At 35.3% G+C, this 22,791-nt stretch overlaps 4 protein-coding genes across 6 annotated transcripts; 1 reads left to right on the top strand and 3 right to left on the bottom strand.

The window, feature by feature from the left end:
- The first annotated feature begins 335 nt into the window (after nucleotides 1-335).
- Nucleotides 336-6,118, top strand: LOC108193862 (uncharacterized). 2 transcript variants are annotated; one of them, XM_064082268.1, is made up of 7 exons: nucleotides 336-542; nucleotides 1,168-1,236; nucleotides 1,552-1,933; nucleotides 3,310-3,506; nucleotides 4,118-4,262; nucleotides 4,659-4,812; nucleotides 5,776-6,118. In XM_064082268.1, the coding sequence occupies exons 1-7, from the start codon at nucleotides 475-477 to the stop codon at nucleotides 5,814-5,816; spliced, it is 1,056 nt and encodes a 351-aa protein (XP_063938338.1). In that variant the 5' UTR covers nucleotides 336-474; the 3' UTR covers nucleotides 5,817-6,118. The 2 variants fall into 2 exon arrangements, with proteins under 2 accessions (XP_063938338.1, XP_017216187.1); XM_017360698.2 differs by lacking the exon at nucleotides 1,168-1,236 and having other exon boundaries at nucleotides 344-542.
- An 813-nt stretch (nucleotides 6,119-6,931) lies between these two features.
- Nucleotides 6,932-10,023, bottom strand: LOC108195134 (receptor-like protein kinase FERONIA). Of its 2 annotated transcripts, XM_017362087.2 has the most exons (2): nucleotides 9,514-9,606; nucleotides 6,932-9,334 (listed from the first exon to the last, which is right to left on the bottom strand). In XM_017362087.2, the coding sequence occupies exons 1-2, from the start codon at nucleotides 9,603-9,605 to the stop codon at nucleotides 7,393-7,395; spliced, it is 2,034 nt and encodes a 677-aa protein (XP_017217576.1). In that variant the 5' UTR covers nucleotide 9,606; the 3' UTR covers nucleotides 6,932-7,392. The 2 variants fall into 2 exon arrangements, with proteins under 2 accessions (XP_017217576.1, XP_017217575.1); XM_017362086.2 differs by having other exon boundaries at nucleotides 6,932-10,023.
- Nucleotides 10,024-12,907: 2,884 nt separating this feature from the next.
- On the bottom strand, nucleotides 12,908-13,616 carry LOC108195143 (large ribosomal subunit protein eL39x). Its single transcript, XM_017362095.2, has 3 exons — nucleotides 13,474-13,616; nucleotides 13,254-13,357; nucleotides 12,908-13,156 (listed from the first exon to the last, which is right to left on the bottom strand). The coding sequence occupies exons 1-3, from the start codon at nucleotides 13,474-13,476 to the stop codon at nucleotides 13,108-13,110; spliced, it is 156 nt and encodes a 51-aa protein (XP_017217584.1). The 5' UTR covers nucleotides 13,477-13,616; the 3' UTR covers nucleotides 12,908-13,107.
- Nucleotides 13,617-18,735: 5,119 nt separating this feature from the next.
- LOC108195142 (protein SPIRAL1-like 1) lies at nucleotides 18,736-21,353 on the bottom strand. The gene is made up of 3 exons (XM_017362094.2): nucleotides 21,210-21,353; nucleotides 20,108-20,389; nucleotides 18,736-18,975 (listed from the first exon to the last, which is right to left on the bottom strand). Exons 2-3 carry the CDS (start codon nucleotides 20,372-20,374, stop codon nucleotides 18,895-18,897), a joined length of 348 nt encoding a protein of 115 aa, XP_017217583.1. The 5' UTR covers nucleotides 20,375-20,389; nucleotides 21,210-21,353; the 3' UTR covers nucleotides 18,736-18,894.
- Between the last annotated feature and the right edge of the window lie 1,438 nt (nucleotides 21,354-22,791).

Raw genomic sequence — 22,791 nt, 5'->3', positions numbered from 1 at the left:
CAGTTGTTCTAAAAGCCTATCTTATTTTCTTATACATAGCACATTCCAGGCCCCCGGGCTGGACAAAATGCTCATGATATTCCTAACAGTTTTTACATTCCAAATTCGTCGTTGTTGGGTGTTAAGGTATAAAGGATATATAATTAATTAAAATATAAATTAGTTTACTTATAATCACAACTATAATAATTATAATAAAATAATTGTAATATAATATATGAAAGAGCTAAAATTAAATTACAAAAAGTTTAACAAATTTCATAGTTTTTTTTTTTTTTTTCGAACTTACAAACCTCACCTTTCCACCGCCAAACAATTGTTGCGCGAGCGCGGCGAATGGAACTTGTGAGTAAACAAAATGCTCGTAAGAGTAAAATCTAAATATATAACAAAAATATTTTAAGATATTAATAAGTAGTCAGGGTTTATATTCCAATTCAAAGTTAGGGTTTAGGTGAAAGCGTGCTTTTGAAGATGAGTAGTGCTGCTGTTGCTGCTTCTCAAACCAGACCGTTCGATCAAACTGAAATTAATTGGGACAAGTAATTTCTTTCATTATGCAATGCTGATTTACTCTTTTTTTTCTCGTTATATTCGTGTTTAATCGTGTGATTATGTTGCATTCGAACATGTAGTATGGTTTGATTTGATTCGTGTTGGATAGCTTTATTTCTGCAATTTGTCGATTGGATTATGGAGTTTAGTGTGGTTGGAAATGACTATTTCTGTTATTTTGAATTGGAATTTTGATAGAGTAACTCAATTGGTTTGTGCAAAATGAAATGTTGCGGAGATATGTTCTTCATGTTTGGTTGTGGTATTGTTTGGATTCTTGATAATTTGGAGTCTCGGTGACTAGTGGCAATACTTGGAGGATAATTTAGTTTGTGCCATGTAATTTGGATGTACTTGATTGTATTATCTTGAGATTTTAAGTGAAAAGGTATTCGTGATACTATGATAGACAAGATTGTCGCTAAAGAGATGAATATCTATCTGGCATGAGCTCAATGTTAATTACCCTTACTTCTGGCATTCGGCATACACTGAGAATTAATATCCAAATTTTTGTGCTAGTGAACAATATCTACACTATATTTATATAAAATTCTTCTCTTAGTAGGATTATAAATCAGATAAACTCATGTACCAACTCTTTCCATGTAGTTTTCAAAATGACGAGCATGAGATAGTGACACAGGGCCAGGATCCTCCCCCCTCCCCACATATATTTAGGTAACTTTATAGACATAATTTACAAGATGTTAAAAACATTAAATTGTTGTGAAGAATAAAGGGCTTTCAAGAATAGTAAAATCCATAACGACCGGAGAAGAGTTCTGTTTGTATAAATTATAGAGGTTAGTTTTAATTTGGATTCTTGTTCTTATATTCTTTAAGGGACAATTAGCAAGCAACTGCATTTACTAAAATGAATATATAAATTTTTTGTTTGCAGTCATCTAATATCTTTTGTTTGTCTTCTATCCCCTTCCTTCTAATATTTTATTGTCTGTGAATATTGGTCTCTAAGTTCTAGTAATCTTGCAGGCTTGATAAAACTAAGTTTTATGCCGTAGGAGCTGGAATATTTTCTGGAATTACGGTTGCACTATACCCTATTTCTGTTGTAAAGACCAGGCTGCAGGTAGTTTCAAAAAATTCTACTGAGAGGAATGCATTCTCTGTTATCAGAGGCCTTTTAAAAGCGGAAGGTATTCCTGGTTTATATAGGGGTTTCAGCACAGTCATTACTGGAGCAATTCCTGCTAGGGTTATATTTCTTACTGCATTGGAGACTACAAAAGTGGCTGCATTCAGTGTGGTTGAACCACTGAAAGTATCAGAACCAACCCAGGCAGCCATTGCAAATGGGGTGGCTGGCTTGGCAGCATCGCTTTTATCTCAGGCTGTGGTTGTTCCCATTGACGTGGTATGTCATCTTATTCTTGTATATGTGTACGTCTCTCTTTATCTCGGGGAACATTTAAGTTTCGTGTGTGTGAGAGGTTTGCATGATTGAGTCTTTTGTTTATGTTCATAATAATATAAGACAAATTATGTGTTACTATTATATTTCGGATACTACTTAACTATGGATGTATTCCATATGGTAGATTAAGTGTTTCACATACCACGCGTCAGGTGTTGGTTTCCTATCCACAACATTTCACTTGTGTTTTGTATTTTTTTAGTAACTCATAGCTTTTGATGAACCTAAATAGTTGGGTTGAACCTGGATAGTTGTTCAAAAGTTTAGGCTAAACCTAAATTGTTATTTTAAAACAACTTGTGACTTGGGTCCAGCTGTAATATTTATGCTCTAGAGATAGTAATAGATAAATAATAGTAATCCAAACTCTATTTGGACTTTGGAATCCTTTTCCTGCAACATTCGAATTTTGCCTAAAGGATAAGGAGTGACCACTCCATGAAAAAAGATCTTCTCAACTTCAGCTCACTATTTTTTTAAGGCGCGGCGATTCCTTCCTGAGAAACTTCGATTACACCTTACTGTGAAACTTCGACACCAGCTCAAGATCAACAAGGCACAACCACGTTTTGCTGAAAAACTTCTGCTGATTCTGACATTTTTTTTAGTTTCACCGTCTTTCATCTATTCCATCATTTCTACCAAGAAATACCAAACTTAGCTAGAATAAGCATGTAAACACTTTTAACTATAAAAATGCAAGGACACTTATCAATGCAGAAGAGCAATGGCATTGGGGTACTCTGGTTTTTTTTAAAGATATCTGTATTAATATGTAAACTAGTTTCCTAAGACTACAACTTACTGTGTTCCAAATTCAAATGTTGGGTGGTATGATTGGTAGTATGTGGGAGAATGCTATTTACATGAATACTGTTCATGGAAGATGCAAAGTTTCATTAGGGAAACAATTGTTGCACAAGGTACAACAGTTGATGCACTAAAGACAAACACGTGGTTCATGTCATCTAGTGAAAAAATTGTATTATACCACTAAATATATTGTCTCCATATAATTTTAACAGATAAGTATAGCAATGTGGAATTTTATTTGAGATAAAGTAGTGGTTGAAATATAATATCCACCTGGTTCTATTAGCAATTTCCTGGCTCGGTTTGAGACTTTTATATGCTACATATATATGAACTGATTAGCTAGATGTTAATGGTCCAAGGAATATAATTGTAACAGATAAGTATAGTAATGTGGAATTTCAATTCAGATAAAGCAGTCATTGTAATATTATTTCTACCTGGTTCTATTAGCAATTTCCTGGCTCGTTTAAGACTTTTATATGCTACATATTTATGAACAGATTAGCCAGAAGTTAATGGTCCAAGGATACTCAGGCCATGCGAGCTATAATGGCGGCCTAGATGTTGCTCGTAAAGTTCTTAGAACAGATGGCATTCGAGGATTATATAGAGGATTCGGCCTCTCTGTTATGACTTATTCCCCAACTAGTGCTGTATGGTGGGCAACCTATGGTTCAAGTCAACGTGCCATATGGAGGTGAGATTTTTTCTTTTGAACTATCGGTATGTGTTAAGCAATCCTCTTTGTAATTGATCATTTAGTCGTTTATGGTTAAAAAGAATACTCCTCTTTCTATTTTCCCGTTGTGCGGGGAGCCAGAAGATCTAAAAATAGTAATAAAATGTGAAAAGAAGTCCCAAAAGAACTAAAATTTGAAATTTGGCTATCTGGTGTTGTTGCTCTAGCCCTGAGAAGTAACTTAAGTATGGTAAAGACTCTTACTCCAGCTCATCAAGTTGCAAAGGCTGCAGGGGGGAGGACTTATTTTCTATAGTAGTTGAAGGAGTGTAAAGGAATTGAGTAGGATTGGCTTGTGCTAGATTATCGTACTACCTTGTGCTATTTATAGATACAGTTTTTCTTCTAGAATATGGGGATGGTGTCAAGAACTGTAAGAAATACCAAAACACATATATTTATTTTAGACATAGAACTCAGTGGTGTTTTGTTTCGTCAATTGTGTAATTAGGTTAACAGAGGTGCAGGGTTCATGTTTCTTCATGTAATTGAGACTCCATATCGTTTCCGTTCTCGTTTAATAATTATTTTTTTCAAGACAGCGAAATTATTTAATATGTTTCTGGCAGGTTTTTAGGTCATGGCAGTGAGAGTGACAGCCCACCACCTAGCCAATGGGAAATAATGTCAGTCCAAACTGGTGGAGGGATTTTTGCCGGGGCTACAGCATCATGCATCACTACTCCACTCGATACCATCAAGACTCGCTTGCAGGTATATTAGATCCGCCAAACAGTCTTTTTCCAGGTGTCCAGATCCGCGGTCTGTTAATGTAGAAAAGTTTGGTGCTGACAACTCTGTATTCTTTTCTTCCTGAGTTGCCGATTACTTTGAGTTGTCGAGTGTAAGGTGATGTAATATGCAATAGACTAATGGATTTAATTAGATGAATATGCTGTTTTAACTTATGTAGCAGCTGATGTTTATATGAAGTATATCAGTGGTAGCTACAAGCTGTAGAATAATATTGTTACTTGTACATACATCAATTGATGCCTGATCCCATAAATAGTTGAAGTTCACAATATCTTGCTGCTTTCTTTCCCAGACACTAGTAAGTTGTAAGTCCTGATGTACAGTTTGTTTCTATTTTTTTTATACATATTTTAGGTGATGGGCAACGAAAGAAGACCAACTACAAAACAAGTAATTAAACAGTTGATTGCGGATGATGGTTGGCTAGGACTTTATAGAGGACTAGGTCCAAGGTTTTTCAGCATGTCATTATGGGGAACGTCGATGATACTAGCCTATGAATTCCTAAGTAAGGCCACTTTCTTCTCTTTTGTGTTAAATTTTGCATTTACCCAAGGTTGTTTATGTCGTGGTCTCATGGATGATGATACCTATCCGTAATGCTGAATTCTGACCTAAATATATCATGCATCTCCATGCCATCTTATCTATAGCTTTCTTACTTTTCAAGCAGTGTTCTAAAAGTCGCTAGGCATCCTAGGGCGTTTGGTGTATATTCTAACGGTTAATCTAGAAATCGGGGATTAATCGGGAAGATTAATCACAACACTAATTGGACATATATATTTATTTAAAATTATTATAATTATACATAATTTAATAATTTTTTACTACTAGCAGAGTATTTGATTGGTAAACAATATAAATATTATTAAATAAATACTTGGTACATAGAATAGAAGATCACTGATTAAATAAATATATACCAAAACATCTCTTACCATAATATAAAGGGAAAATAAATAAAAATTAGTTATTTTGATTTTATAGGGTGTTAAGTTAAGTATAAGTGAAGACTTGATTTCTTCTAATTATTATTAAAATTTTAAAATTTATTTATAACACAAAAAATTGTTATGTGCCCCCTAGACCTCGTAGGCGGGATGTTGACCGCCTAGGACCGATTTTTGTAAAAACATGTCTTATTTACCGACTAGGATCGAATTGGGTTCGGTGCCGCCTTGTGCCTATATGACAGACCGATTTTTAGAACACTGCTTTTAAGCTCCAGAGAATTCGAAAATATCATCTTTCAAGCTGGGCAAATCTTTATTTGCTTTAAAAAAAAAATTGTCATGAACTCTCTGATAATCATATATACTTATAGACTTGTACTGGTTAGCATTTGCTACTTTTTGCTTTTTGGCGTTCTTATATGGAACTTCATTAAAAAGTTCATTGGCCGTTGGTTATATTCATTTGTTCAACACTAAATGCCTATATTTCTGAACCTTTTGTTGTCTTTTTGCAGAACGTTCATGCACACAAGAATATTTAACTCATTGTAACTGAACAACTGCACAGTTTCGTAGTGCTCGTGCAAATAACACTACATAAACCAACATTTACCAAGTAAATTGAATAGGATACTAGAGATGGTTGAACAATATTATTTGTGTAGAGTGGAGTGTTGCTTCTCTAAAAATCTGCAGTAGTGACATTGCAGTCCACTTGATTCAGAGGACTAATTTCATTGGTAATTAATTTGCAGGCATCATATATCATTTTTTTTAGGTGGACTCAAAGCCTTTTGATTTCAAATGTATAACCTCTTGTGGGGCTGTCTTTCAAATTATAAGTGATTCTTGACTCTTTGTTTTGTTGAGTAGTGCCTTGTAATCTTCAGAACGTTTAGTGTTTCAATTATTATTATTATTGTTGTTATAAAATATGCCAGAATCTTGAAACTATGGGTCGCACTGTGTCAGTAAATGAACTTGAATAAGTATTTTCTCGTAAAAGAGAAGAAAGCAAGAGTAGTAATTGAGTGCTTATGATATCTCCAATTATTGAAATTCTTAATAAAATGTTGATAGACATATTATAAAAAACCTATTGAAATTATGTAGATAAGATATTCTCTTCTTACAATTTTAGTATTTGTTAAATTTCAAAAACTTGTAAAAACATTATGATATTACTACAGGTTGAGCTTCGATTGGATATAAATGGTCTGTGAGTCTCTAATGTGAACACGACTTGATCAGAATCAATGGTCTCCCAAGACTTAGTTAGAACCACTGCCCCGCAATTTCCTATACTTTTGGGCTTATTGCGCCTTTTTCTTTTACTCATTTGTAAACTTCTGCCCAGATTTTTTCTTAGGGACTGGACACATCTTTTCCAGACTATCAACATTTTTGTTAAAGTGTATATATATTTCAAAACTATTTATTTATAAATCTCTTATCAAACTTAATTATGAAAAAATTTATTTATCATACTCAATAAAAATTAATTTAAACATTTATTATGCATTTAATAATTTATTTTAATTAAAACACATATTAATTTATATATATATATATATATATATAAATATTAGAACATCCGTACAATATTATAAAAGTTGAAATAATAAAAAAAATGGGTCAAGTTTGCCGGCCTTTATACAAAGAGAGTCCTACTACAATAGAAATCAAATTATCATAAACAAAAAATCTAAATATAATCACTATTTTTAATTATATTAATCATTATTTTATACATCATATATCATTATTTTTTATACAACATATCTCTTAAATATAAATATATAAGATACATGTATATGCAAAAGAAAGCAAAAGCTCCAGAAAAGTTTGATTGGATATAGATGCAAGGCTCAGCTCGTAGAGATCATGCAAGCAACGATCTCCAACTATCAGCGGACAAGGAAAGAAGACTTAATTAAAACCAATGCCTTGCAGTCTCCTCTCCTTTTGGCTTCTTGTACCTTTTTCCAACATTGTAATCTTCTGCAGAACTTGTTCTCCATGAAATGTAATTCTCTCTAGTCATATCTTAATAAGACAATAAAATGTATGCCCACCGATGAGTTACCTCTTATTTCTTCCACCAGTTGTCCTTTGTCCGCATTCTATCAACCTTATCGTGCATTCGGGTTCAGAATTTCAGAAAAAACACTTCCGGATTTCATTTGGTCACTACTAGTACTTGTCGTCGAGGTTTCACTGGCTTTAGCGACAATTGTGGTTGAGAAGAAGTCGTCGTCGTCCTTGGCAAAGTCGTCCCCGGCTCCACTGACAAGATTGACAGCTGAATCACCCGAACCTGGGTGCAGCTTTTTGTCCAAATCTTCGTAAGCCTCTTGAAGCTGCAATGCAAATTCCAGGCTCCAGACAACGTCGCTCATGCTAGGCCTATCAATCCCCTGGTTCCGTAAACAACCACATGCTAGCTCTCCAAACTTATTCAAACTCTCCACTGCAATCTCCCCCATTAGATTCTTATCCACTATTTCACTAAGGCTGCCTTTCCTGTAACAGTTTCGAGCCCACTCAGCTAAACTCACTTGCTCCTTCGGTACCTGCTGCATAATGACTGGCCTAGCACATAACACCTCGAACATCACCACTCCGAATGAATAAACATCTGATTTGGTAGTTAATTGATGGCGTCGATAGTACTCAGGATCTAAGTAACCCATAGTTCCCTTTACTATTGTGCTGACATGTGTGACTGACGCGTCACTAGGCCCCATTTTGGACAAACCAAAATCTGACACCTTGGCATTCATTTTCTCGTCCAATAAAATATTAGTCGATTTCACGTCACGATGCATTATCACACGCTCTGCACCTTCGTGGAGATAATGCAGCCCCCTTGCTGCGCCAATGCAGATTTTTAGCCTTTGCTTCCATGACAAAGGGGAATTATCCCCCCTGTAAAGATGACTACGGAGAGTCCCGTTAACCATGTACTCATAAACCAGTATCATCTCGTCACCATCATTACAGTATCCAATCAGTGGTACAAGATGGACGTGGCGTAAATTTGATAGCATCCTGATCTCTGTTTGAAACTCATTAGCCCCTTGTCGCGATGACTGATTCAGTCGCTTGATTGCTACAGGGTATGTACCATTGTCCAGATACCCTTTGTACACGTTACCAAATCCTCCGGCTCCAATAACAAAATTGTCATCAAAGTTGCTAGTAGCGTGTTTTAGCTCCTTCAAAGAAAATTTCCGGCTTCTAACAGACGGCAATGATGAATTGTTGGTGTTAGTTGATCTCGACTTGTCGTGTGTTGACTTGTTGTCGACATTCTGAGAATTCTTTTTTCTCCGGAAAAATAAAAAGCCAACAATCAGTAAAAACAAGATTATCACGCCGCATGAACCTCCAATAGAAGCACCCACAAGTAGGGAGTGAGATGAACCGCCTTTCTCATTGTCTTTTCCTGTTTCTAATGGAGGCGATGGCCCGGATTGTGGATTAGGCGGATGAGGCGGATGATGCGAAGCGAGGCTACCTCCAGGTTGGCTCAGCTTGAAGATCTCCAACCCATTCAAAATTGTATTTTCAGCTACAGGATTAGATGTTTTGTTAGGGCGCAGAGAAAGCAACAAATCCGTCTTAGACTTGCTACCATCTGGGTTGTCACTTACAATAACAACGTAATCTTTATGAACTGGAATTTTACTCCCGGCAGCCATAGCGAAAACATCAAAGGCGTCCTCTGCTGTCTGGTTGTTGATGAAAATAGAAAATACTCTTACATTATAATCTGTCACTAAATCGACAATCTCGCAAAAAAAAAGTCTTAGTAGATAACTAAACCCGGAATCAACTTGAAAGCTCCAAGTCATGTTGGAGCCGTGATTCACTTTTACCAGTGTCCGTGCACTGAAATAAATAGTCGCGGGGGCCATGGAGGACGGAGTGGCCGGCAGGTATTTAATTGGAAATACATTTGTTACCTCATACCCAAGACCAGGCTTAACCAGATATGGCTTGTCTCCATCCCATGACCGAAACATTCCAGTATCCTCTGTAGAGGAAATGTGAGGGCCGCCTACATTCAACCTGTAGAATTTTTCGAGTGCCATAGAATCAATTATACTGAATTCCGTTTTTTGACCCACAAATTTTGCATAGTCACCGTTAATGTACAACTTGTCGGGAATAGAAACAACTTCAATTCCATTGACAAAGGCGTACGAGCCTGGAGACGGCGTAAATGTCACCATTAACACACTACTCACCATGATGACGTATTCTTTGACGAGAGTTGATGACTCGGGCTGCAGGTTGAGAGACGCGCTGAAGTTGGATAGAAGAACGTGGTTCGCTGCATCGACATTGAAAAATGATGTGGCCGTATCATAATCATTTGAGTAGTTTGCGGGGTAAAAGTAGAGGCGAAGGAATTTCTGACCAGCTTCGGAGACAGGGATTGTATAGGTAAATTTAGAAGTGAAGAAGCGGGCTGTTGTGTAAGGAATATCTATGGAAGGCTTTTGTTCGGTGGTGGCTGATGTTGAAGTGTTTAGAGCATCAATGCCCCATTCTCGGCCATCCATAGAATTTGTGTTGTGAGGTGCGCCACAGTTGAGGAGGATGTTGTCAGTAGCATATATGTATGTTTTGGACATGAAAAATATGCAGGAGAGCAAAATATAGAGATGCAATGAAAACCCACCCATCTGTGTTCGAGCTTATTTTTCAAGAAATGAAAGCATTGGTTTACATGAAATGAGTACACTTTGCTTAAAGACATATTTATAGAAAGGGCAATTAACTAGCTAGTAGAAACTTCGTGGCAAAAAATAAACCAGTAGAAACTCCGATGTCCAGCCGGTCAAACACCGCAACTCTGTTCAACAGAATCACCTCGCTTTGGATTAATTTAAAAATAATTGAATGACAAGTTTCCTGTAATTTAGAGGTAATTGCATATCGCACCCCTTAACTATCATTCAAAAATCATATTGTATCCATACTTTGAGAAACTCATCTCGCACCCCTTATCTTTCCTATTCAAGCTCGAGATGCACCCCCTGCCGTTAATTTCCGTTAACTCTATGCATTCTGTTAAGTCATTATACATGTAATTGCAATTCGGACCCCTTAATTTACGTTTAAAAACGATATTGTACCCATACTTTTGGAAACTCGAATCGCACCACCTATCTTTACATTTCAAGAACGATACGCACACTCTTCGTTGAATTCCGTTAACTTCCGTTAAAATACTCGTCCGCCTCAATTTACATGTCCCTTTTACTTTTTGAGAAATCAAATTGACTAATTTTTGACCAACTATTAAAAAAATATTTATTTATTATTTTAATATGTAACTTTCTATTTCCTAAAATAATAAATACATATTTTCAAATAATTAGTCAAAAATTAGTCAATTTAACTCCTCAAACAACAGAAGGGACATATAAATTGAGACGGAAGAGTAATTTAACGGAAGTTAACGGAATTCAACGAAGGGTGTGCGTATCGTTATTGAAATGTAAAGATAGGTGGTACGATATGAGTTTCCAAAAGTATGGGTACAATAACGGAGTGCACAAAATTAACGGAAGTTAACGGCAGGGGTGTATCTCGGGTTTGAATAGTGAAGATAAGGGGTGCGAGTTGAGTTTCTCAAATTATGTTTACAATATCGTTTTTGAATGATAGTTAGGGGGTGTGATATGCAATTATGAATAATGCTAGCTTTATCGTAGAGTTGCTGGTTATAAATATAATAATATACGCAGAAATTCTGAATTTCTTTTACCCTGAACCAAGTGTTAGCTACATTAAATCCTAGAGTATAAAGTAAGCAGGCTAACCTTATTTTTAAGAACTTATTTTAAGGGTACATAAATTCTACTTTTCCTAAATTAAACTCTTATTTTTTTAATAAGTAAAAAATATACAACATCTTTTTAAACTTTTATATTTTAAAAAATTATAAAAATATATATCTTTCTAAAAAAAACTATACATTTAAATATTGAAAAATAAGCTTGCCCAATGGGCTCGGTCTATCCCATGAACAAATCAACTGGTATAAAGAAGATAGGAAATAGCTGTTCAGACCAAAATAACAGAGAGCCTATTAGCCATGTTTATACCATCTCCAATCATAATTTCATGAATAAAGCAACTTCATCTTCATTTTTCAGTTTTTTCATATTTTTATTTCATATCCAACCATTACTTATTTTATAAATAAATTAACTTTTGTTTCATCTTCATAGTTCAACTTCATATATAAAGATAAAGTAATGGATGATTGGAGATTGATTACTTCATTTGTAAAATTAAAAATAAAGAAATATGAAGTTTGAAGTTGTGATTGAATATGCACTTAGTGGCGAGCATTCCCCGTGCACACAGCTTCACAAATTCATCAGATATATGAAGTTTTTATTAATCTTATATATATATAAAGGAAGATCTCTTGACGTGTTATCTCTCAGATGTCTCCTTTCCATGTTTCTAAATTTTGGGCTCTTTAACAATTTAAAATTGAATTAAAATATTTTATAAGTTAATAATTGACCTTTTGTTTTCCTAACTTATTAGTTAATAATCGACCTTTTGTTTTCCTAACTTATTACTCTATTACAGTTAAAGATTTTTCATTATATCTGGAGCTTTGGATCCACAATGTTATTCAGCCTTTGTCTTCCCATTCATATGATCCAGAAGGTTCATACTGAGGTCGCTAAAGGCAACAGTGGCAGAACTAGAGGGGGCTAGGGGATGCTAGAAACCCCCCCCCCCCCCCGGGCGCCCGAACTCGAAAAAACAGTGTATATTCTTTTTCCAGCCCCCGCTAAATTATTGATGTTAATATAATTTTTTTTTAGCCCCGCTGAATTATAAATATCATAGAGAAGGACTTGCTTTCCAAATTTTAAGTTATGATATTATGATTGATTCTTGGATAAATTGTTATTCTTCAATCTCTTTGTATCCACTGTGATTTTGTATAAAGAGATTGTTAATTGAGGGTTTCGGATTTCTCAAAAGTTAGAGTTTGAACTTTGTATTGCAGTTTAAAATTTTAAATTTGTTTTTGTGAGTTGTGACGGTCAATTACTTGTTTTCAAAAAACTTTGCACATAATTACATTACTCCTATGATATATTAAAATGTGCATGTATCCTAATCTAGCAGCTTGTATAATCTTAAGAAATAATCATGCACTCTAGATAAAAAGTATCAATATGAAATTTTCTGGAACATGATTCTTTTTCGACCTGCATCCCTAGGGATCATGTTCAAGTTCGCTGATTTTGGTGATCCACCTTTATAAACATTTTAATCATGAAAATCATAAGTAGACTATATATTGTTTAGTCAAAAATCACTAAAAGGGATAAGATATCGAACCACGAACCGGATTCACGGGTCGTCGTACCCAATTCATAAGAACTAGCCCGTACCTTGTATCTAAACGACCCGTGAACAACACAGTTTGAGCCCCCTAAATCTAATTCCTGGTTCCGCCACAAACCACTAATAACCATAACATTGAGCTCTGTATATGGATTATTGGACTTATTCTTCCACAGTATGATATAATCAGAGTGTAGAACCAACATATCCATTAGCGTCTAGCGAACTAACCAGAAAATCCACACTAACACATCTGAAACGTAAACATTATCATTCCATGAAATATTCTTTCACATAACATTTGATTGCAAAATACGAGTATTATTTACTCGAAGTCATATATTCATTAAAAATCTCAAGCATAAAGCATTAGTACAATTATAAGAAATTAAAGCCCCCAAGTGCAAAACATAGACAACTAACTCCCAAGTCCCAGCGAGGAATCATAGTCCTTAAAAGCCGAGCTTGGTTCTGCGCCAATGCCTGCGCTTAGCGTTGTACCTATACATACACACATGTACATAAGTAACAGGAAAACACATAGAGTACAAGATTAACTCTATACACACAGCACACATGAAGATGGAGATGTAATAACCTGATTTTGTTGTCGGTACGCATACGGATCCAATGAGGGATGGGGCGATTCTGCCTCATCTTCTTGGCTAGCTTCTTCTTTATCATAAATGTCTTGTGTGACGGCTACATCCCCAACAAAAAACAACACACACTCAAATCCACAAATATATCAGAAAATAAATACAAAAATAGAAGAAACAAGATTTTAAAAAAACAAGAGCAGCATTAAAGAGAATCACCATTTTTTTCCTGTGTTTGTCAAAGGTCGGACCGAGAAGCGGCGATCTACGTATATATTACAAAACCCTAGAAGAGGAAAGGAGAAAGGCCACAGTTGGTTTTGTTGTTATTTTTTGGGCAAAGGGCCGAAATTGTCCTTGTGATTGGGCTCACAGTGAATGTGATCCACAAAGTGGGCGGGCCTCAAGCAATTTCCAAATGTAACGTACGTGGCACCAAGTTAACCCATAAATTTAAGCAAGTTCATCCAAACTAATTACAGTCCGACATCGTCCGTTTAGACGAAAACGTTTCTCGAGTTCTAAGACATCTCCGGCCATCGTAAACTCTTTAAAAAATGAATTGGCATACTAAAAATAAGAAATTTTAGCCTAACAACTCGAAAAACTCATACTCCAACTATACCCAGCTGTTATTTACTACCTCCGTCCCATTTTATGTGAACGGGTTTGACTTTCACGGAGATTAAGAAAAAAGGTAGTGAATGTAGTTGAAAAGTAGGTAAAGTGGTGGGACCTATCAATATTTAATAATAGATTTGAGATAGTGGAGAAAAGTAGTGGGTGTAATATTGTTTATTTAATGATAAGAGAGTATAAAATATAGAGTTAGTGGGTGTAATAGTGAAAAGTAGTGTTCAAAAATAATAAGTATTCTAGGTTCATTCTTTTTGGGACGTCCCAAAAAGGAAATGAGGTCAAATAAAATGGGACGGAGGGAGTATAATTTTAGTCAACCTCCTATAGATGGCTAAATTTGTCGAACCTCTACAGGCCTGTAAGAAATCTGTAGAGAGATTGCACATCATTTATTACCATATTGAACTGATATATTCTATTTTAACAATCTAAAATATTAATAACATATTATTTTTAAATTATAACCAACTAATATATCTAATACCATTGAAGCAAAATGTCTTACAGGTTTAACAAATTTTACATAATGTCTTACAGATTCCATATAGCCAACGATTATAGCCAACACTGTTAGAGATGCTCTAAGCAGGTCACTTTTTACGATTAGAAATATGAAGTGGATCATTCGAAAATTTTTGGTCTCATTTAAATCATTAAAGTCATAAAAATATCAAATAGATACTTTTAATATCTTTTCGAGAAATAAATTTTATTTTTTATTTAGTTTCACACATTTTTCTTAAATGTTAGTATAATCAAACGAAAGGTAATGAATTCTAATATTTATGATAATATATTTAAATTTTGAAAAATTTATTTGATATAAATTAAACAAAATTATTGTAAAATTAAAAATAAGTAATAAATAAATTTCTTAAAATCTAAATATATTATCATAAATACTAGAATTCATAACATTTCATTTGATTATACTAACATCCAAGAAAAATGTGTGAAACTTAATGAAAAATAAAGTTTAATTCTCGAAAAGGTATTAGAGGTATCCATTTGAATTTTTTTTTATGATTTTAGTGATTCAAATGAGACCAAAAATTTCTTAGTGATCCACTTGATATTTTCTAATGCAAAAAGTGACATAATCGATAATTAGCCCGTTTCGGATTTTTGGATCGATATGGTCAAAACCAAAATCGGATCTGAAAATAGTTCAGTTTTTGAAAATAAATCCAAAACTCAAAAATTCAAATTTGGTAAAATCCAATTAGATCGGTACGGCTTAAGCCTCTATATATCAGATCAATAAAAGTTGTCATTCATACCCATGAACTTTTAAAGACATGAAGCTAATGGTGAGTTAGTTATGTACTGAAGTGTACAATAGCTGGTGTGTTCAAACGAAGACAAGAAGCATTGAAGGCCTTCTTGAGGTATGGGAAGACTATGGCTTTCGGAGCCCATTCAGCTGTGATCTAAAATCTTCAATCATGTATTCTATCGGGTTATTCTCGTATGAGGGTTTGAGGTGATCATATCATTTATTGAAGATTGAAGATAATCGCATGTCACGGTAGTTTTGGAAACATTGCCCTACAATATCATGGGTTATATCACCGGGGGCAAAGACTCGTCCATACACATTACAGGATGGTTGCGGCTATACCATGTCCCTCCATCCAAGATACAAATAGTAGCGATTAATGTTACCTCTAATAGTTAAGGATACTGTGATATCCGTGACGTACTTGGATTAGAATGGGGTATTGGGGTTTAAGGCTAAGCTCTCCGAAAATGTCTGAACTTCCTCGATTGAGGTTTCCAAAAGATTATAGAAGGCATGTCTAGACTATAGGCCACCGCCTTGACCATGACTTACCCGCAAGAAACCTACTTCTAATCGATTTAAATTTTTTGGCGTCCAAGAACTACGAATGATTTGATCTCTATAAATACAAGGTATATAGACACATTAGAAAGATTAAAATTTTAGAGAAAGTAAACAACCTGCAATCCTTTTGATCTCAGCCACACATAAACATACAACCACCAAACTCCACCGGATTTCCTGTTAAATAATCACCGTGATAGATCATAATTCTGACGACGAATCTCATTTTTGTTAATTACCAAATTTCTCAATCAAACCATCCATTAGATTCCCCGAATCAAGCGGTAATGCCAAAAACAAGGGTGTTAAAGTATAAGATCCATAAAGGGGCCTCCTCTAACACCTTAAGGTTTTAGAGGGAATGGTTCTCTACATGGTATCAGAGCTCTTGTTTGGCGGGAGGTCTCGGGTTCGAGCCTCTGCCACCCCCAATATTCTCACAATTTAAGATGGACACGAAGGCAAGTTATGCCCCAAAGATGGGCGCCCGTGATCCACTCTTCAACCCAAATAATGGGATTTCGAGTGAGGGGGAGTGTTAAAGTATAAGATCCATAAAGGGGCCTCCTCTAACACCTTAAGGTTTTAGAGGGAATGGTTCTCTACAAAGGGCACTAGTAAAGCAGCAGCTTATCTGGTAGGGCAGTGGTATCAGCAATATAATCGTAGAGCCATACGTTTCTTATCAAACTACAATAGGGAAACAGACGTACTAGGATGTGGTGTATTATATAATACGGGCATATGTAAGACCACTTTCACATAAGAGTTAAACAAAAAAAGAAAGGGGGAGATCATACAGAAATGAATTCGAGAAATAATTCTAGCCTCGTGTGTTCACTACTACTAGTAATAATATTAGTTTCGGGCAGCACAAAACTAGGAGGAGCTGCAGGTGATGGCTACAGGGGTGCTTCTGTGTGCAATGGTACCATAGGTGACTGTGGCGCTGGAGACGAAGTTGAGATGCTGCTAATGCATAGCCCAGGCAGACGGCTTGCTGGGACCAGTGGCAGATCTATAAGCTATGACGCTACTGACACTGGACAAAGTTCTTTCTGTAAAGCAAGAAGCAAGTCATATAGTGAAGCTTGCATAGCTCTACAAAAAACTCGGTCGCACGGACTTTGTAAAACTGTGACTTGCAAAAGAGGTTCGGGATAAAGCAAATAATAACACGTATTCATGTCCATGAATATAATCATCTCCATATCTTCTTTGGCCAAGTACAGTCTTGTATGATCGTATCGTATTGTCATCTCCGTTAGTCGCTCAGTTATGGTTACTCGTTTGGTTTAAGTTATTTTTACTGAAAATTCTTATAATACCAGAATAATTTAAAAGACCCGACCTGACAAAAGTCAAGTACCTGGTTCTTCCATCAATGTTGTTAGATTTTACTGTATTATGTTCACAGCTTTGTAATCTCGAATGAATCATTTTGTAATTATTTCTTTTTTCATACCGCATGGATTGTCATCTGCAGTATCGGATTCGTCCTTTGAAGTTTCAAGAACGTGCAAAGCTGAGGCTCAAATTTTAATTATAGTAAATTATTAATTAATAGGTCACAAAATTTTATCATTGGTAAATAAGGTTATGACTTTTCATATTTCGAAAATCATTGTTATAGTTTATGTTTAAGAGAATTTTCATATAACATTATTTACAGACCACGAAATAATAATATAAATATCTTACGGAACTACGAGGTCATGTAATACTAGCCAATGAAAGAGATCACATTCTTGGACGAAAAAGTATCTGCTTGATTTTATGGTCATACAATCTTCGGTTTTTACTTTTTCGTGGCTGTTTGATATTCCCTCCCCTTCCCGTAGTGTTCTTCGTTTTTAATTATTCGAATGTATTTTAATATTATTATAAAGTATAATTTATATCGTTTCAAATTTATTTTTACGAATAAAAGATTTAAATAGTAATTTTTATTAAAAATAGATTATAGTACTACTCCCTCCGTCCCACGTTGTTTATGTTCATTGCTTGCACGTATTTTGAGATTTCAATAAAATATAGTTTCACAAAATATTTTTAAACTTTTTTCTTTTTTTAAAAAATAAAAGTTTAAACGTCAAACTTTTATTTAGGAAAAGAATTTTAAAAATGTTATAGAATTATATTTTATAAGAATTTTAAAATGCGTGTCGAAAAATAACGTAAAAAATCTTGAACAGATGGAGTATATTTTAGAGAATTAAAATGCGCATTGTGTCCGCGTCCCCGGTATATAAATTGAGGGGAAGGGAGTATCGATTTAGTATCCTAGTTTTTGGATGAAATTACCAACTTGTATGTTGTATAACATCGTTCTATGAATGATGATGTAAAAATGGTGTAAAATAAGAGGTTGTCAAGGAAATGAAGTTTCCAAATTTGCCAATATATAGATAGTAAGTACGTACGTGTACATGCTATGCAAGTCGCCTTTATTAACACAAAATGAAGTTTAACATCTAGAATATTGAAGTTGAGTATAAAACAAACTTTTAGGTCGACAATCTAGTTTAAACTATTGTTCTGGATATCGAGTGGCTTGAAAAATTGCTTAGCAGCATACGTTCTTGGTAGTCTGCAAGCAAAATCCTGGACTTTATCTGATGCAATTCAACTGAATTCACTGAATAACAGAAAAACTCTTTTCTAGTAAACTAGATGGAGGTGCCGATATGATGAAATGATGAACTCTTTTCAAGGGAAAGAACAGTGGTTGTTTGGAACGCCTGAGATCCGGGAACTAGAACGATGCAGTAGTGCTTACGCTTTATATTTCTATTTTCTAGTCTGCAATATCATTGACGAATATGACCATTTCAAGCATGCTTCTTTTCCTTAACTTGTGTTTAGTTGAGAATGCAGGCAACAGGAATTCAACCAAGTAGCTAGTTGGTAGCATATATAGGCTTATATGGTGATAAAATACTGGCATTTCTAAGTTACAACATTCAGATATATAAAGGGCATATGAAATGGCATCATAAACTAAAAACCCAAGCAGCACATTAATAAAGTTGACTGCAAATCAAGTATATTCACTGCATAATTGTACATTGTGATAAAATACGTCTAGAAATTGCATACTTGTCCAAGCTAGAAATAAGTGCTAGAGCAGCCACAGATTGTAGGCTCAAAGGAGATCACTTTCCATCACCACCAAAGAGATACCCAAGGGACGAACCGCCACCAGGGGCAGCATGCACTTTAGTTGAAGGGCGATCCTACAATTAAGTAAAACTCAATTAGTTGTGTTGAAACCATATGATAAGCACGAGGATTGAATAATCAGTAACTAGTCTGTAATTGTTATAAAATGCAAAGCAAAAAACTGGTGAAAATCAAGTTTACATATTAACAATCCAGCAAATTATAAAATGCAATTACTTCCTAGCAAAGTCAAATGCCCATATATCTATCTATCTATCTATCTATATATATATATATAGTGGTTTCTATTTGAGCAATTGCCTATATATATATATATATATATTTATTTATATATATATATATATATATATATATATATATATAAATATATCTTAGTCGTAATAACCATGTGATTCGTTCAGCTGACATGTAGGGTAACACAAAAGCTCCGAGTATGGTACTTCTACTTCCCAAAAGAAAACAGAAAGTTCAACATGTCTAATAGGTCTAGGTAACACCAATTTTCACACTATGTGCAACCTATTGTACCAAGACATGATCCAAGCTTCTCTTAAAACATAGCCAACTCCGCTGTGTTAACTTTGAAACTATTTCTTAAAACGTAGCCAACTCTACTGTGTTAATCTAAAAACTACTGTTGCATATAAGGTACATTCAGATATATTTGTTACCTCAGATTTTTAGTGATATTATGAAGAATGCATTGTTAATAAACACCCAAGAGAGGACATTTTGATAACACAAAAGCTCCGAGTATGGTACTTCCCAAAAGATAACAGAAAGTTCAACAGGTCTAATAGGTCTAGGTAACACCAATTTTCACACTATGTGCAACCTATAATACCAAGACACGATCCAAGCTTCTCTTAAAACATAGCCAACTCCGCTGTGTTAACTTTAAAACTATTTCTTAAAACGCAGCCAACTTCACTGTGTTAATCTAAAAACTACTGTTGCATATAAGGTACACTCAGATATATTTGTTACCTATAGATTTTTAGCGTTATTATATATATTCAAGACATAATGAAGAATGCATTGTTAACAAACACCCAAGAGAGGCCATTTTGCAAGTAGTCAAGTAAGAACTTCAGGTAATAAAAAGGTTCAAGTATCATGGAATTGAGTAGCGTGTATACAGATCCCAAAGTATGAAACGTGTTTAAGTTCATGATAATGCCATACCGTGATAAAGTTGCCACAGTTTTGTCCTTCAGACCTGAGGTAATTGTTAGTCTTACTATCATGAACATTTGCTGGGCTCTGCTTGGTTTCAACAGGCTTGGGCTCAGCTTCAACAGGCTTTGTGGGTTCTTCAGGCTTTGGTGGAGCAACATTCTTTGAGTCTGATCCCTGGTTCTGAGTTGGTGGAGGGCTGTTTGAATTTTCACCACTTCCAAACAGGTAGTTTAAGGAACTCTTGCCTCCGCCGGCACTAACCCCACGACCCATTTCGTAAAATTATATCTAGTAGAAGAAAAGCTTTCAACGGTTAGAAGCAAAAAAGAATAGAAAAAGAAAGATGATATTAACACAAGCAAGAACATGAAGGATTGCTGCTAAGGTAATCAACAATCAAAAATTTACCACGCAGGTAGGAGAGCAAGAAACTACATATTCGATTAGCGCATCTCCCACACACTAAAATTTAAAAACCTTAACTGTTTGTCCTATCTAATGTATTATCAATTTTTTTATAATAACATTAGTGATCGTATGTGACGTGTGTTCGAACAATGTTACAATGCTATTCAAGTTCGGCTTCCACGACTAGGAAAAAATGACGAGAATATGATTAGTGACAAGGTGCCGTTGTACCCTTCTCCCAAGGAACTCAACTCAACCACATGGTAATTCAAAAATCTTTGCCCTATACCCTTTCTATAATCCATCGCCTAGCAATTTCCTTTTTCCTTGAATTTCATCCCCCGGTTTTCTCCACCAATCGAAAACAATCATCGTGTTAAATTTCTCCGAACTCGAAAAATCTATATATTACTAAAAACATTATCAACAACGTGCAATTTAGAGACAAACAGACACCAACAGAACCCCAATTCCAGCACCCAAACATGAAATAACCCTCGATCAATCAATACTCGCAAAATCAACAAAGATCTAATCTCATTTCAAAACAACATATTACACATAAACACAACCTAGACAACAGAAGATAATAATAAAATGAAAAAAAAATTCAGAAATAATATCAATTACAAAATGTACATGTATATATTGAAACAATTTAATGATTGATACAGCGATGTTAGGGATAACATTTGGGTACCTTTTGTTGCTAACCCGACCCCAGGTTTGCAAGAGGAAGCGATAGAATGGATTCAGATCGGGAATGAAACAGAATGTGAGAGACAGATGGAGGAGGTGCGTTGTGTGTGTTTATATAAAATCTGTATATATACACTCTCTGGTAGGGTATGCTCTGCCTCTATTTTAGGGATTTTTAAGACTCGGGATTACCAATTAATTCAAACGTTTTAACGGATACTACTTATTTTACTCTCTTTTCCACAAATTTTCTACTTTTAAGTTTTACTACTAGTCTTTCACCACAAAGCAAGTCTTTCACCACAAAAAATGCATATCAGCTCATGGAAAATTCAATGAATTCTGGTATACTCAGTGCAAATTCTAGAGATAAAGATTGGCTATATATTTGGAAGATTCGTGTCCCTCCAAAAATTTCTATTTTCCTTTGGAAAATCATTTGGTAGATACTTCCAACTCGTGTTTTCCTAGCTATTCGCATTCATAATTTTGATCAATCATGTCCTTGGTGCAACTCTGGTGAGGAATCGTTAAGTCACTTAATGTGGGATTGTGATTTGGCGAACTGGGCCTGGGACTTCATAAGCAAGTGGTGGAGTGTGAAATTTGATAAAATTTTCACAAACGGGTTCTCATTGCTGAGGTTACTTAGAATGTTCCACAATCGCCAGGTACGTCGAGTCTGGCACCTAGTTATTGGCTTATTGCTGCTACTACCTGGTCCATCTGGTTGGCACGCAATGAATTGATCTTCCGTAATGATAGGATTAAGAAATGCGTATTAGAGGAGCTCATATTCCGCAGGGTCTCTGTCTGGGGAGCCTCGCTTGATATTTTCAAGTTTGGCAACACTCCGCTGTGGCGGGTAAATCCACAGGGAGCACTAGCTGTTCATTTCCATAAACTCTCCTCCAAATACTGGGAATTTCTTAGATTTTCTTTTGATCTTATCTGCGAAGTGCATGGGGAATATTTACCAAATCAAGCGGGAAAGGGTGGTATGGGTGGAGCTGCTAAGAATACAGTTGGGAAAAGTCAATATACTTTCTCAGGTCCTGTCCTTTGCCATTATAGGTTGGAAATAGAAATTATAGCCATTTTGCACCTGGTACTTTGGATTGTTTCCAATAATTGGCATTCAAAGCGTAGTGTAATCTGTTCAGATTCGATCGGAGCGGTTAATGCTGTTAATCAAGGAGTGAATGTGGATTTCCCACATTTAACTCTGCCAGAAGGTGCTCAGGAATGTATTCACTCCACCATATTTATTCAGTTTGTCCCAGAAGAATTAAATTCAAATGCTATTTCTTTGGCAAACTCAGGAATGCACAGGCCTGCTATGACAGAAGTTTGGGCCACACATAGTCCAATTTCTTTATGAAAAAGCAAGCATATAGCTGGCACTTCTCAAGTTCTACAGAGGATGGCTGTCATATGGGGTTATGCTCAGAATTTCAGAGCTATCAGCAGACCTTCGTTGCTTGCTCTTCACAATATTCGCGGTTCCAGGAGGTTCTGTTTCTCATGGGTTATGGTGTTTAGGTTGTTCTCCTTTGTTTGTCAAGTAGTTTTAATTTCTTTCC

Source organism: Daucus carota, chromosome 7 (genome assembly GCF_001625215.2).
Source record: "Daucus carota subsp. sativus chromosome 7, DH1 v3.0, whole genome shotgun sequence".
NCBI classification, from domain to species: domain Eukaryota; kingdom Viridiplantae; phylum Streptophyta; class Magnoliopsida; order Apiales; family Apiaceae; genus Daucus; species Daucus carota.
This window is presented reverse-complemented; position numbering and strand designations above follow the sequence as displayed.